The sequence below is a fragment of the Larus michahellis genome, chromosome 2, assembly GCF_964199755.1.
Source record: "Larus michahellis chromosome 2, bLarMic1.1, whole genome shotgun sequence".
Taxonomy (NCBI): domain Eukaryota; kingdom Metazoa; phylum Chordata; class Aves; order Charadriiformes; family Laridae; genus Larus; species Larus michahellis.
In genome coordinates, this window is record NC_133897.1 from 6,012,156 (window position 1) to 6,027,187 (window position 15,032).

At 48.3% G+C, this 15,032-nt stretch overlaps 2 protein-coding genes across 3 annotated transcripts in view; one reads left to right on the forward strand and one right to left on the reverse strand.

Annotated features, from left to right (window-relative positions):
- VILL (villin like) overlaps positions 1 to 3,107 on the forward strand; it is a 37,463-nt gene extending 34,356 nt beyond the window's left edge. Inside the window, exons 19-20 of the mRNA XM_074574008.1 lie at positions 333 to 590; positions 1,840 to 3,107. Of these exons, the coding sequence (XP_074430109.1) occupies positions 333 to 590; positions 1,840 to 1,953 (372 nt within the window). The 3' untranslated portion in view covers positions 1,954 to 3,107. The remainder of the gene's footprint in view (positions 1 to 332; positions 591 to 1,839) is intronic.
- A 1,748-nt stretch (positions 3,108 to 4,855) lies between these two features.
- The window catches only part of PLCD1 (phospholipase C delta 1), a 58,065-nt gene continuing 47,888 nt past the window's right edge, over positions 4,856 to 15,032 (reverse strand). For both annotated transcript variants that reach the window (XM_074574010.1, XM_074574009.1), the window contains exons 10-15: positions 13,107 to 13,263; positions 12,675 to 12,791; positions 10,611 to 10,789; positions 9,950 to 10,082; positions 6,779 to 6,928; positions 4,856 to 6,409 (exon numbers count right to left, since the gene is read on the reverse strand). In XM_074574010.1, the coding sequence (XP_074430111.1) occupies positions 6,318 to 6,409; positions 6,779 to 6,928; positions 9,950 to 10,082; positions 10,611 to 10,789; positions 12,675 to 12,791; positions 13,107 to 13,263 (828 nt within the window). In that variant the 3' untranslated portion in view covers positions 4,856 to 6,317. The remainder of the gene's footprint in view (positions 6,410 to 6,778; positions 6,929 to 9,949; positions 10,083 to 10,610; positions 10,790 to 12,674; positions 12,792 to 13,106; positions 13,264 to 15,032) is intronic.

Sequence of the window (15,032 nt, forward strand, 5' to 3'; positions counted from 1 at the left end):
GATGTTTTAGACATGGCAGATACCTAATCTCACCTCCTGTCCTCCCTCCCACACCTCCCCCTGCTGTTATCTTGAGAAAAATGTGAAAACTGTAAGTGTCTTCAGTTACATCAGTGCTGTGCTTTTAGCAGTCCTACCATCAAGACATAACATTGATGGAGGTGCTGGACTAATGTTTTAGTTTGGACTTTCTCCTTGCTGCTTTGGAGCAGCAGCCCAACAGATAGCTTGTGTCAGAAACAGACCCCCCCCAACCCCAACAGAGAGAAAGATCCTGGGATAACCCCCAGGTTGCTCTGCCAGAGCTTGACATGTTTTCCGCCGTTTGGCAGGACCTTAACAACATCAGCCTGAACAAGAGAACCCTCAGCATGACCAACTTGGGTGGTTCAAGTACGGCCAGTGCTTCCCCAGACTACAAATCACACTTCAACCACAGCAACAGCAACAGCTACAGCAACAGCAGCAACTACAACAGCAACAGCAGCTCTTCCCTGGTGCACAACGGTGAAGGATTCTACTCCCGAGAGGTGCTGATGAATAAGACAGTGGATGAACTTCCAGAAGGCGTGGATCCCACTAAAAAAGAGGTGACAGCATTGCTGGCTTGATGCCTTTGTAGCTTAACCTGGAACTTGGTCATTGCCTAAGGGCACTAGTACTTTAGACTATTAAATCCTGCTTCAGGCTCAAGGAGACAGTAGCTGGACACATAGGTCTCATGAAAAAGAGGGATCTTCACGTGAGAGGGAATTGTCGTAGTTTTACCCGAGTGGAAGTATTTCTATTTTTTTATGGCAGAAAAATGAATTTAAAATAGTCATTTTTTTAAATGTTTTTTCTTCTGGTAGAGTTGTTGTACTCTGCCACCCAACCTCTGTCCTTGGAGGGACAGAGCATCAAAAGCACAGCTCCTGCGAGACAAGGTGACACAGCTGAGAACGAAGCCAGGATTTGCATTTCGCTTGGGCTGTGGGTGCTTGTTTTCATTTGAAACTCCTTCCAGAAGGCATCTTTTCCTTTTTTTTGTTGTTTGTCAGAAAGCTTTCATTTCACCATCCAGGGACAGGGAGGAATGTCACATTTCAGATTTCTGATGAGCCCAAGGATTTTGTCAATGTCCGTAGCTGAGTCCAAGCAAGCCAATGGAGGGGAAGAAAGGGGAGGGCAATTGCCTCTGCTCTCTACAACCCAAGTTTGACCAGTTTCTTGCCCCAAGAGATCTCCTGGCAGAGGCCGAGACCCACAGACAGAGAGCTGATCCACAGCCGGGCCAGCAGCTCTGCCCCACGGCAATGCCCATGGTTGTATTTCAGCTGTACAGGAGTGCTTTCTTCTCCCCAAAATGCCAGGGAAAACTCAACCTCAGTTGCTCACAGGGTCTTTCTCACTATCACTGACGAGCCTGCTATCTACAAAACTTTCTGTCTTTCCAGTCCAGGGGGAACCGAGTGAAGGGGAGATGCTTTCCCTCTGAATCACTACCTAAGAAACCACCCAAAACTTTGGCCAGCAGAATTTTTCCCATGCACCATTAATGGTCCTGGCCTTAGAATGGTTGATTAGTGGGGACCGAATTCCAGCCAGAGCATGCTAACCCTGCGGAACCAGAGCATCCCTTTGGGCTGGTGGGCTTTTATTCCCCTGGTGCTTTAGGAAGGAGGATGAGGAACAGTTGCTGGAACATTCCGCAGGCAGGACAGGCAGCAGGACAGGAGCTGTTGGCCTGGAGTTAGGGGTCAGCACTGGCACAGTGAGAAAGGGACACAGCTGATGGAGGTGTCCCAGCCCCTGCAAAAGCCAAAGCTGACCTCTCCTTGCTCTCTCCTCCCGCTGCAGTACTATCTCTCCGATGCCGATTTCCACGATATCTTCGGGAAGTCCAAGGATGAGTTCTACCAGATGCCCAAATGGAAGCAGCAGAATGAGAAGAAGCAATGTGGACTCTTCTGAGACCGCAGGGGCCACCCGGCATCCCGTGACTCTGGGACCAACCCTCGCTCTCTTAGGAGCGTCAGGGAAGCAGCACAGACATTTGCTCAACAAACCCAACCCAACATCTCAACCAGGCCAAGCTCCGATGCAGTTGTTCCAGCAGCCACTGTTCAGGGGATGGCTCCTTTCTCCCTGCAGACCCTGAACCCAAGGAGACAAAATCTTTTGCAGCAACGGCTTTGCAGGATGTTTTTGTCTCTTTTTGACACTTTATTGCTGATTGATAGCCATGAAGACGAGTGTGTGTCACACAACCATATTGTAGCCTCTTCTTTCCTCTCCCTTTTGCAAATCGCCACGCGCACAAGGTCACGGTCTTCCTTCATTTGTAGAAGTTTAACATTAAGCCAGAGAAAGGCCACTTGCAGCTGCTATGTAATTTCTGGGTGGGGAGAGGAGAGGGAAGCCTTAGGAGGACAGAGGGGGAGCCTTGAGTTCAGGAAAAAGGTAATGAAGTAGCCAGATGTGTGACGGGGTAGCCCATGGGGTGAGACCAGCCAGTTCAGTCCCTTCTCACCTTGCAAATGTCATCTCGCCAAAGAACAGCAAGAATCTGTTGTAGACCAACACGCATAGCCCAGTACAGAGAACAAATGAGAATCTGGCTTGGAAAAAAAACCAGCTTATTTGGAACATATTTATTAGCTGATCTATTTCAAGAGGATGATGAGATCTGGGGCTACACACAGCTGTTGATTTTGACTGCCAGACAAGACGTCGTCTATTTTTCTCTCGTTCAGACAGCATCTCCAATCTCACCCGGCCTCCCTGAGCACAACTGGGGGCAAGTGAACGTAAGAGTCCACCGCCCTGCAGACCAGAGGCTTGGGGAAGCCAGAATGGTTTGGGGTATGACCTGAGGCAGAGTGGGTCCCGCTGAAGGTTTCATCAGGGCTCCATCCCTATGATGTCCATGGGGCTGAGAGCTCTCGTTCCTCACTGAGAGCTCAGTCCGATCGGGGGGGCAGGGGGAAATGTAAGCCATCAGGGAGGGAGACAACTGTAAACTAAAGGAGGGAAGACATTCATTTAAAAACTCAGAAGACGTGGTTTTGCAGCTTTACTCCATTTCCAGCCTGATCAGTGATTCCAAATAAACAGCCAGCAGCAGCACTGTAAGTGTCCTTGGTCAGCGTGTGGGGTAGGACGGCAGTGGAGAGAAAGCTCTGCAGGGCCACAGCTCCTTCAAACGTCTGGTCTTTAAAGGGATTTGGGATTTTTTGAAAAGAATAAACTGAGAAGGTGGGGCCCCCTCTGTTCCCAAACACCACATAGCCAGGACCATTTGTCTCCCCACGCCCACGTACCCTGCTCCTGAAGCCCCTCCATTGCCCATGGCGGGTACTCGGCCAGTCAGCAGTTGGCCTGACTGCCCACTGCTGCAGCAGGGATGCGGGGATGAAGCTGAGGAGCTGCAGGTGGTGGGCTGGAGGCAGGGACCTCCAGGAGATGGGGTTCTTCTGGACAGATCTTTGTGTTTAAGAACTGGTAGTTACTTCACGTAAACCACCACCCTGTCATTATCTCCATGCTCCTGCCACCCTTTCATCCCACTTCTGCTTGAGGGTCCAGCCCAAAACCCATTGAACCCAGAATAAGGTAAGAGTCAAGCAGCGACAGTAATCAGCCAAATTACCTGCGTGATTGCTCCTGTTGTGCTCACGCTGGATACAATCAGTGCACATTATCCCTGTTTCAGCCTCTATTGCCACTGCTGGAAGCAACAATATTTGCGTCGCCCCGCTGCGGCGTGCTCCTGCCAGCTCCCGGATTAACGAAGCGTATGTGCTCCTCAACAAAATGCAGCAATGCCACCTATCAGCCCTGAGCGTGGGCCTAACGAGCATCGTGCGATCAAATGGCGACCAGCGGAAATACCATTGGATTAGGGAGATTAGGCCAGTTTGCTACAAATTGTTTTAATTCCTGTTGCCACGAGACTCACCAACACACACTATCAGAGCATGGGGCATGGGATTTTGCAGATAATAAATTCCACTGATATTTGGGCCCGTTGGAAACTGCTGCTGCTCTCCTCTCCTCCTGGGCAGAGCTGGTTTTACTCTCAGCCTCTGATTTCTAAAGGAAAGCTGCTCACCCACATCCTCCCTTTTGTGTCAGTTGCCCCTTTCACGGTGAGCCATGTCCTCTTTCTGCTGCTCTTTTTACAGGAGCTCTTCCCCAGAGTGGGGCTCCAGAACTTCCCAATCTGCTCAGAGATGAGGTCCCTTGATAATGGCATGGACCATGTCCCTTCCTGTGGGGAGAGAACACATCTTGCAGCATTGTCCATCATGCTCTGGTCCATCCCATCTCCGTCTCAGCTACTTTCCCGCCTGGCTCCAGTAGTTTTTGCCCAACTCTCCTACCTGATGAGGGATGTTCTCTCTTCCCATGGATCTTTCCTACCTTTATTTAAGTGTACAACAGGGAGAGGAAACCCTGGCTTTTCTGTGTAGCCCATCTAAGCCCATCCTGGCCCTGGATAGTGTGGTCCTGCCCCCACATCGCTTCCCACTCCCTGTCCATCACTTCTCTAGTGCTGGCCACAGGAGGCAGGTGAGGGCTGGTACCTGCGTGGCACAGGGCAGTCCTGGGTATCCATCGTTCATGCATTTTATCTCATGGCTCCTCAAAACAAAATGCTCAGAGCATCCTGGGAGCTGGGACCGAACTCAGGCTGTCCCCAAGTTGGAATCAAGGATGTTCCAGCTTCGGCCTTCAAAGGTGTCTCCCGATACAACATGCCCCATCCCAGAGGTGAGTTGAGAGACAGCCCCTGTCACTGCAGGACACCCTGTTCTGCCTCGGTGGCCTCTGCCACACTTGAACTCTTTCAAGTTAATTCAATACGAGCCTTTGAGTTGTGGATATAATTCACATTTAATTGGCAATGGTTTACAACATCACACGATATTGTAGTGAAGAGGAAAAAATCAATGTGTCCAGCAATTACTGCTGCAGCGTGACAAACTCCAGGCAGGACTAAATGAAATCCAGTTTTGCAGTGGACCAAAAAATCACTAAATCCAGGTTATTTTGGAATCAAAAATAGGTGGGGGAGTGAGTGGATCGGAATTTGCTTAAAAGGACATTAACCTCGTTGGTAGCAGCCCGTCCCCTACACCACCAGGCATGAAAAACCCCAGAAAGACTGAGAGCTTTAAGAAATTAAGCACGTCTAGCTCCAACTTCATGTGTGTTGCATTCAAGTAAGACAAAGAGGCAAATAGTGACAAGTAATTGGACTTTTCCAGATATTTTTTTTTTTACTTTTAACAGTCTAACATATTGTTAGTAACATAGTTGGCACTTCAAAATATATATTATTCTATTTCAACAATATTCCCTTAACTCTGTGGTTGTACTTGAAGATAGATCACCTTTTGCCATAAATACTGTCGCTGTTCAAACCGCTCTTGTCTGTTTGTGCTAGGCTACCTCTACCACTTCCTCTGCGTTAAAAAATGACGTTTTTCTATAAAAACACAAACAAAGAAAGTTTTACCGCATAAAAAAAAAAAAAAAAAGAAGAAGAGCCCTACTGTCAGTTGAGCGCCTTTCCACCGTCATCGGCAAAAGACATTCTCTGAGGTCCCTTTGAGGGGGTTTCACTTTGGGTTAGAGGGAAACCTGCCGTTTGGCAGCTTCTTTCTCCTTCACAGGGTGAGAGCCGGGCTTTGACTGCAAAGCGAGCTGGCTGAGCGCCAGGCACGCAGGCGGAGTAGTGTTCATGTATTTTTTATTATAATACAAAAGGAAAGTCGAGTTACATAACACGGGCCTTTGTCGTGCTGCTTTCTTTTTCAATCTGTAACAGGAAAGAGGAGAATTGCGTCCCCGTTTAAGACTTCATACGGTGAAAGATGGCTGACATCTGAAGTCGCAAGAAACCACCTGGCATCTGGCCACTGATTTCAGTGGTGGGGTGGATTTTTTTCTTGCGCAGTTGTTGGGTGTTTTGTCCAGATATCTGACCGAACCCAACCCAAGAGCTGTACTTTGCTAAAAAGGAGTCCCTATCCTCTCGCTAAAAGCAGAATTTAAAAAAAAACCACACTAAATAAAGTGAACCAAAACCACAGGCGGATTGGTCAAACAGGTACAAAAGGATTAATCTCAACGGCAGCATTAGGGTGTTCCCAGCATGCAGAATGGAGAAGGTTGATGGCTATTTCACATCAGGGGTCCTATGGAGCACCATGTCCTGCTCCAGAGAAGGCACTGGGGATTTGTTGGGACCCTGACATTGTCAGACTTCGCAGGCTGAATTCCTTCTAGGTCTGTAACGAGGTTCACTGTGCCCTGAAAGAGCTGAGCTGCTAATCCCAGTCCTGGATATCGATGTACACAAAGAGGGTGGAGGAGGAGTACGGGTCTCCGTTCTTGGTCAGAAGATGGATGTGGCGGTAACCTGGAAGCAGAGACACAGATGGAAAGTGGCCTTTAGTCTGATTGGGAAAACACTTGCTAACATTTGCCAAGAGCCTGCAAACACATCTCCCTCTCTCAGAGCGTTTTCCTCCCAGTACCCCACAGAACAGGTAGGTCTGAAATGCACGGCTTTGAGCGCTGGCAACGTGTTGTGCCCAAGGCAACTGGTGACAAGGGGACCCCTTCCCCAGAGACAGTGTTAACAGCTGCACAATAAACCGTTTATCATCTTAATCATTGCCCCAAGAGAGGACCTGTTCTGACCCGAGGTATGATGGGTCTGGACCGCTCATCACGGAAGCTTCCCAGAGGGCTCAGTGATTGTGAGGAACAGGGAGCAGGGCCTTACCTTGCTTCAGACTAGTGAAGGGAAGGGTGTACTGCCCAATGAAGTCGTTCTTGGTCGACATGTCAAAGTCTTCCACCACAAACCGGACCAGGGCAAGTGCAGGGATCTCTATGTCAAATGTAAACTCTTCATCCCATTTTGGGTTAAAGCCTGGGCAACACAGAGAAGGACGGAGATCAGAGCTGCTCACAAACCAGGAAAAAAAGTGAGAGACGCTCACAAGCAAGGATGGAGGTCAGAAATGCTGGCAGATAAGGACGGAGGTCGGAGATGCTTGCAAATGGATGGAGACTTTGCCTGACTGCCAAACTAATCTGAGCCAGGCCAACGGTCTCACGAGGTGCCAAGACCACTGTTCCCAGCTCTGACACTGATTTGCTACCTGCTACTAATAAATCCTTCAGCTTACGCTGCTCATTGCAGACCAGCACCACACTCCCAGAAGGCAGCAAGGAGGAGGAGGGAGGTGAACTCGGCTCTGCTCCACAGGCTCTTGTTGGCTGATACACAGATGTCTTTGGTTGCCATTGGAGCAGCTGCAAATTTTTACAGCCCTAAACCAGGGGGGAGCAGAGAGGAGGGCTGTGCCTTTGTGTTGTGACAGCCTTCTGGAACCATCTGTCACCACTCTGTGCCTCACTTTCCCTGTCTGCAAGAAAGGTACCTGATTACAAAAAGCATCATCAAGTCTGGAGAAAAAAATGGTTTCTGTCTCCCTATATAAGGGCAGTGTCTGAGACAGCCAGAATAGCCCCACTTCTGTTACGGATAAGGATCTCGTGATCCGGACTCACAAAGCAAACAAGACCCAGACCGTCACATCAGACGAGGAATGAAAAGCAAGCCCAGTGCTCTCTCTGTTGGTCACAGCGGGTGCTCTCTGCAATTTCAGTAAACCACTCCCCAGAAACAAACGGGAGGAGTGGACATCCTGTTTGAAACTCTGCTGCCATTGGCCCAGCCTGTGCAGAGCAGGAGCCCAAAGACAGCAGAAGGTCAGCTGAAGCCCTGATCTTTCAGCTGGCCCTGAAGGGGCTGAGATGGGCCTGTGGACAGTGCCATCACAAAATACCTGTGCTGGGTTGGTGAACTTTATTTGGACTTTAGTAGGATTAAATCAACTGGACTGTTCAGATAACGCACATCTGCTCCTCACCTCCTTCATCCTTGGGGAAAAAAAACAGTGTTGCTGATGCCATGGGAGCAGAAATCATGAAGGGAATCACGAGGGAAAGTCATCAGCCCTAGGACCGTAGGTTTCACTGTACTGACATCTGTGGGGGATTTTCAACCCGTCTCAGAGCCATATGAGATGCTCAGAGCTTCTGAGCCAGCAGGTTCCCACAGCCTCTCACACTCCACAGCTGCACTGCTGGGACCTGATCTGTGCCCACAGCACCTGCTTCCGTCCCACCAACACAGAATCATAGAATCATTTACGTTGGAAAAGACCCTTAAGATCATCGACTCCAACTGTAAAATGTCAAACCAGGTGAGCTGCTGAAGCGTGGTCACATATATGAAACCTCAGCCCATGAAATGTAACCCCCTCTCTGCAGTGGCCCCTTTCCAACACTGATGTTTTCATGGTTTGATTCTTTTTCCATTGGGCAACGCTCCCTCCAGCACCATTCCAGCACTGCTCCAGTATCGCTCCAGCTAGCCAAGGGCCAGCTGTGGGGCTGGGTGTGCTGAGCAGACCTGACGAACAGGTCTGGCAGGTCTGAAACATTCCCTACACAGTTTTCACTCATTATAAAAATTATTGTAGGTGACGGAAATGGCCATGAGCTTTAGGAGCCACGCCAGATTTACTCAAAACAGGAAAGAGGAAAAGCGAAACATTGTTAGCAGGGAGGAAAATATGCATTGGCTTTCTAGCATTTGGCTCTTACTCCATGCAGAAAAGCAGCGTGTGTGTGTGTGTACCTGTGTGTTTGTCAGCAGGAGGGCAAGGACTAATTTTTCAGACTCCTACTGCCTTGTTACTCCCACGGGACAGAGGGCTGAACTTGCCCTTTGCAAACTCAGGCGGCCACAATATTCAGACTTTCACTGCGTGGAGGGAAATCACATCCATGTTTGACCGTTGGGAAGTAGTACACCGGGAGGTGAAATGTCCGTGAGATCTCTGAGGTTGGAGCTGGGTAAGGCTTGAGCCCGGCTCTTTGGAGATCGGGTCTTACAGCTTTTACCCCTCAACCTGTACCATTGCTGTGATATGCATTGATTTAGCAGCAGCGCCACTTTGGCGGAGAGGACAAGCAGATGCAATGTCCCTGCCTGGTGAGGAGGCTCTGAGCTGCAGGAAATATTTTCCTTTTGCACAGGCTATGTTACATATGAGAAGAGACTGACAGAGGTCAAGTTATTCAACCTGGAGAAGGATATGGGGGTTATTATTGCCATCCTCCACTACCTCCTTATAGAGAAGATAAAGCCAGGCTCTTCTTACACGTGCACAGCAAAAGCATGATGCACAATGGGCACAAACTGCAACAGGGGAATTTCTCGTTAAGGATATGGATATCTTATTTTATCATGAGGTCACTCAAAGACTGGATCACTTGAGAGAGCCCAGAGAGACTGGGGAATCTCCACCTTTTGAGATATTCAAAATTCATCCAGGCAATAACCTGAGCAACTTGAGTTAACTTTGAGGTTGGTCCTGCTTTGGGCACAGGCTGGAACAGACATTTCCAAAGTCCCTTGTAACCTCAACCTTTTGTGAGCTTGCGACACTTTTAGGATAAAATCAGCCTCACAAGAAGCATTCTCTGGGAAGATCTTAGTGGTGACCCATGCATCCCAGGTCAAGTCCAACTGCACGGAGGTAAAGAGCACTTCCAAAGTTCTAGCTCTACAAATTTGGCAGCGAGCCTCAAAACGAATCATATGGCTGATGTTGTTTTGGAGGGAATTTCTGTTTCCAAACATCTTAGAGAGAAAAGAGAGGGAAGAACGCCTGAAAAGTAATTCTCCATAGGGACATCAGTCTGTGGGGCTAGTTCATGCCACCAGCAGTCTATAACCAGGGTCCCTGCACTGAATTAGGCCAACAGCACCTGGGCAGATCCAGCCACAGGGCAGCAGTCTTGACAAGGGACACCACTACATGAAACAACTGGGTTACTGCCCCATGGGAGCACGGCATGGAAGAAAACCCCTTACCATTGTTTTCAATGACTTTGGTCTGCTTCTTGTTGTTATCCTGTTGGACACCGTGGATCTCTACTGTCACCTTAGGATCAACAATGGAGTTTTTGCTTTTGTTCACCTTGGGCAGCTGCTGACCAGAGATGATCTGTGGAGGAAACAGAGGAAGAGGTCAGGACATCATTAGGAGAGAGGGCTCCCTGGCAAATGTCCCTCTCCTTCTCCAGGAGCGCAGGACCTGTTGTGACAAGCTGGTGCTGGTCTTTCAGAGCCAGCGTTGTGACATCCTTCAGTTTAAGTTGTCACAAGCCAAAGCACCTAATGAACATTCCTCCAGCCCAGCAAGCTAGCTAGGGGGCAGGCAACTTTGCTAACTGTTGCCACAGGGATCAGATGATACTTGGAAACAACAGTGGTGACTCTTGACTGTCTGCCTGTATGTTTCTGTAATGACAGAGAATACTGTCATTAGCTCTCCTATTGCTGAACATTAAACATGTGATAAGTCCCTGGAGGATGAGCGCCCATGCAGGACTGAAGCAGAGACCCCAGTGGTTGGAAATGCATAGGGTTAGGACAACATTGCCCAGGTGGGACCAGGAGAAGGAAAAGGTATGACCTACACCTCCCTGCCCCCCCAAAGGTGGATGCTACATTTTCTGACTTCTATTCTTACTTTAAGCAGAAGCTTCTTCTTTGTCCCCCATGTTCCTTCTGTGATGGATTTTGGATTGAATTTGGTTTGCTCATCCCGGAGGAATTCCGGCTTTAAGACATACCCAGAAAACCCATTGTCCTGGAACCGACCCTGGTAGACATCCATTTCTGTGCCTGCTGTCTGGAAATTTAGGGCAACTGCAACATAAATAAATAAATTCAGTCACTTTCAGATAAATCAATGGGACTTTTTTAATACTAATTCTGTTCACATGAAATTGCGCTTTATGGACATAAACATTGGCTTTTCCATGCTTTAAAGAGCAGTGATGAACTCTGATCCTCGTAGTCTGCTACTCCTGAAGATTTCTTGCATTCATAGACGTTAGAGATAGGAAACGACATTACAGTCACCTCAGTTGTTCTCCTGACTGCCACCGGGTCAAAAAGAGTCCCGCACTGAATTTCTGTCACCCGGTTGGACAACTGCATCTTTTAGATAAACCCATTCATTTTTATGCTGAAGGAGTTATCTCCCGCAGTGAAGACAGAAAATCCTTCTCAGATTGTTATTCTGACTACTTAGCCTCATTATAAAACTTCCTTTCCAGCCCAGATATGCCTATTTCCAATTGGCATCCCAAGGGCCATTGATGCCTTTGTTGGTTAGCCTAGAGAGCTCTTTGCTATCTGAACTCCTCATGCTGGAGTACAGAAGTTGTGATCAAATCATCTCTTTATTGTCCCCTGCCCAAAATAGATCAAGCCTCACTGGTGTCCTAATGCCAGGCAGATTTCTTGTATTCTTTCCAATTTGCCACCATCCTTTTAAAAGCATTGATGTCAAGTCTGGAAGCAGTCTCAGTGAACGGTCTCACTAGTATCACACAGGGAGTGCACATGGACCCCAGCACCTCCTCAGTACTCCACTGATTTCTCAAGGGTGATGCCAACCTCTTTAGCAACTTCTAAGACAGCTCTAGGACAGATGGCAACTTATCCTGGTCCTGGGTCCTACATAACCTGTAATACTTTATGCCCAAAAGCATTTTAAGGCACTCTCCTGTTTTTCCACCTGCAAACAAGACTTTAATAATTGCAGTATAGCTGGGAGCTACTATATACTGGGAGCTGCAAGTACTTGGAGCTTCTGAAAAAAAACTTATTTTGGGTGCCCAAATACTGAATTCAGGTCAGATAAGGCATGCAGGTCTGGCTTTAGTGTACCCCGAGGGACCTGATGTTTCCTCCCAGAGACTCTCCTGAGGCCAGACTCAATACTGGAGAGACAGGCCAATGGATGGTACATCCATCCCCTACAGGGGCGGCAGCACCCAGCGAGTTCATATGCTGACAGCCACATCCAGCCCATGTAGGTAGGTCTACACAGCTGGGGGCCAGGGAGCCCTGCATCTGCAGATTCTCTTGTCTGGCTGGTCCATGTAGGCATAACTGGGACACTTCCACCATCCAGCATCACCAAGAGAGCCACGTCATCACCAGCCTGCCCACTTAACACTGCACCAGGTTTCCTGGATGAAAGCTACAACATAATTCACTTAACAGGCTCTGGGTCCCTTGTTTTCATCAAATCTCTGAGACATCAATATACTACCAGGGGCCTCCATGCCCTGGGAGTAGGTATGATGAGCTGCTTTGACTACAGGGAACAGCTCAGGCCACAGCTTGGCCCTTACGGTTATGGCCTTGCTCTAGGGCTCAAGAGAGCTGAGTTTGATTTATGTCTCTGCCAGAGATTTCAGCACTTTACAGTAAGACACTGTAACTCCTGGCTCCCTCCTGCTTTGTTAAATGGCAACAACACATCTTCCCGTGAAATTGCAGGGATGTGCACATTCATGTGCAGGAAAGACTCTCTTCACGGTTTTGAGGTGGGCCAGAAAATAGTCTATGAAAAGTCACTGAGCATTGTCTGAAGCGCTGATCTCTCCCAGTGTCCACTGAGCCTCTCTGCCTGCAAATGACTTGAGATCGCACATCTACCTCCGCTGAAGCCCCTTCATAGCTAGGCCATGGGTGACCCACCCATGTTGACCCTCTCCAGCCTCCCAGTTGCACCCACCAATCTGGCAGCCGACGTTCCACAAATCAACGGGGTTGTAGTTGGAAGAATCTGTCCTCCAGCCTGCAGGGTAGATCCGGCTCAGGTGCCTGATGTTGTGATGAACAAAACTGGTTCCTACAGACAAAAAAGAAGAAAATGTCCCTTTCAGTGATGGGAGCCACTTTTATCTCTTCTTGATGCTGCTGGATATATTGCTCCTCTGCCTAGTGAGTCTGGCTAAATGTGAACTACCTGTATAAAATGCCCTTCTTGGTAACAGCCTCTGTGATGTTATGTTACTCCTACTGTTTCTCAGTGACACGCATGGCCAAAGAGATCATAACCGACATCTTTCAGGGTGTTTTTTCCTCATGCTTAACCACCACTAGCTGTCCCTTTACGGGGGACTGGGACAGAGGATGGCCTTTTGCCAGGGCAGAACATACATACCAGACTCCTGGGCTAGTTTCAGAGCTTTGCTCTCCGTGAACGATGACATCTCGTAGAATGCCCGGGGATGGCTGGGGTCCTCAAAGCCATTGAAATGGACACTCTTGCAGTAGACAACTGTGTCTGACAGCTCCTTGGCCAGCTTCAAGGTGTCACTCTAAAAGCAGGAGAGCAAGAGGTTTGTGGGGAGTTTCTGCAGCCACACTCAAAAGTCATAATCACGCTTTGTCTAGGACCCCTAGGGCTTCTCTTCTCCACCATCTTCACATGAAAAGGATGTATGCTATCAACACTCAGTGGCACCGCTATGCAGAGAGAGGGTGGAAAAGGGGCAGACTGCAAGGGGAAGCACAGATCAGACCAGATCCAGAGGCAATACCAATTAGCTTTGCCATCAGTGGGACTGAATGTATTTATATCACCTATGAACCTGGTCCTTGTCTCTTGCCATGTCTCTTGCCCTGCATGGAGAGTGCTAATCCCTCCTCTCAGGGCATCACTGCCCTCTCAGGTCCATCCTGGTCTGTCCCATGATATCACTGACTTCCCAAGTGTTACTACCAAGATTTAATTTCATCTGGGCCATTCCTCCTTCTACATTTATTTGCATGTTATTATGTGAATGAGTATTTCAGGTTGGCTATCACAACTCGCAAGTGATTAGTGCTACAAACACAGTAGCAACCAGCCCGATCGGCCTGTATTGGTGAACTAAGAGAGGATTTCACACAAGAGATGCTTTGCTGTCCCAGGACCCTTGTTGCATGATGTTCGACAGAGGGATTCTATCTTTGTTGGTGGGATACCCTTTCTGCTGCTCTCTGCATTTGTATTTCAGCATCAATGGCTGTCTCCAGTTGCTAAACTTTACAACAGAGCCTTAGCAATGAGTTTTCCATAGTGTCCTGGTCCCAAGCACGGAAACCAGGAAATAAGGGGAAAGGAAGGATGTTTTGGCCTCTACAGAACTTGGACTTTTTCCCCTTGAACTAGGAAGTTCTCATAATGTAGGTACATCCTACTCCACGGCCACATTCATTGGTGCAGGGGTGAAGTGAGAGCCACCAGCTCCCATCAGATGCAAGGAAAGAAAATGTCAGACTTCAAAATTATACGCATTATTGACTACAGTTCAGAGAAAGAAATAAGACCCTCAAAGAGTGAGCAAATCAGCAAGGGGAAGCACAGATCAGACCAGATCCAGAGGCAATACCAATTAGCTTTGCCATCAGTGGGACTGAATGTATTTATATCACCTATGAACCTGGTCCTTAAGGGATGTGGCCTTCACAATGACCTGCAGTCTGGAAAAATGAATGTCCTCACACAAGGGCGCAAAACACTGGTGTAAAGGCCAGCCTTTTCCACCCAGAAATAGTGATCTTAACTGCTTTAGTAACTGGCCACCCTTTCGCCATACATCTGTAGATCTTCCCTCCCTCCTCCAGGTCAGAAAAACTTGGCTGGTGAGGGTGCGGGTATGTCCCAAAATGTGACTAGAAAAGCATCAGTCTCTGGTAATAAACAAAGTCATGATAGTCCCATGACAAATACATTTCTGGAAATCAGACTGAGAAAGACTGAACATGTGTCCTTCCACTGCTTCCACAAAAGCTATATGGCCTGTCCCAGCTGCAGGGTCCTGCAGCCTCATTTTAAGGAAAGAAGCCAACCTTCACGCTTGGCTGGCTCTGCAAGATCCCTGTTTGTGCTCGGGACAGAAATCACTAAGCTGAGCAAGGACCAGGGTCATTAGCTTCAGCAATTTCAACAATTCACCCTTACGTGTTCCCAGCTGAGTAGCTGAAAACACACTGAAAACTGTCTTAGCTGGGAACATGTTAAAAGTATATTTCAATTCCAGCATGAGTCATGGGATAGGCTAACAAGATGGGATTTCCTGATGCAGGATTTCAGAGCCTCTGT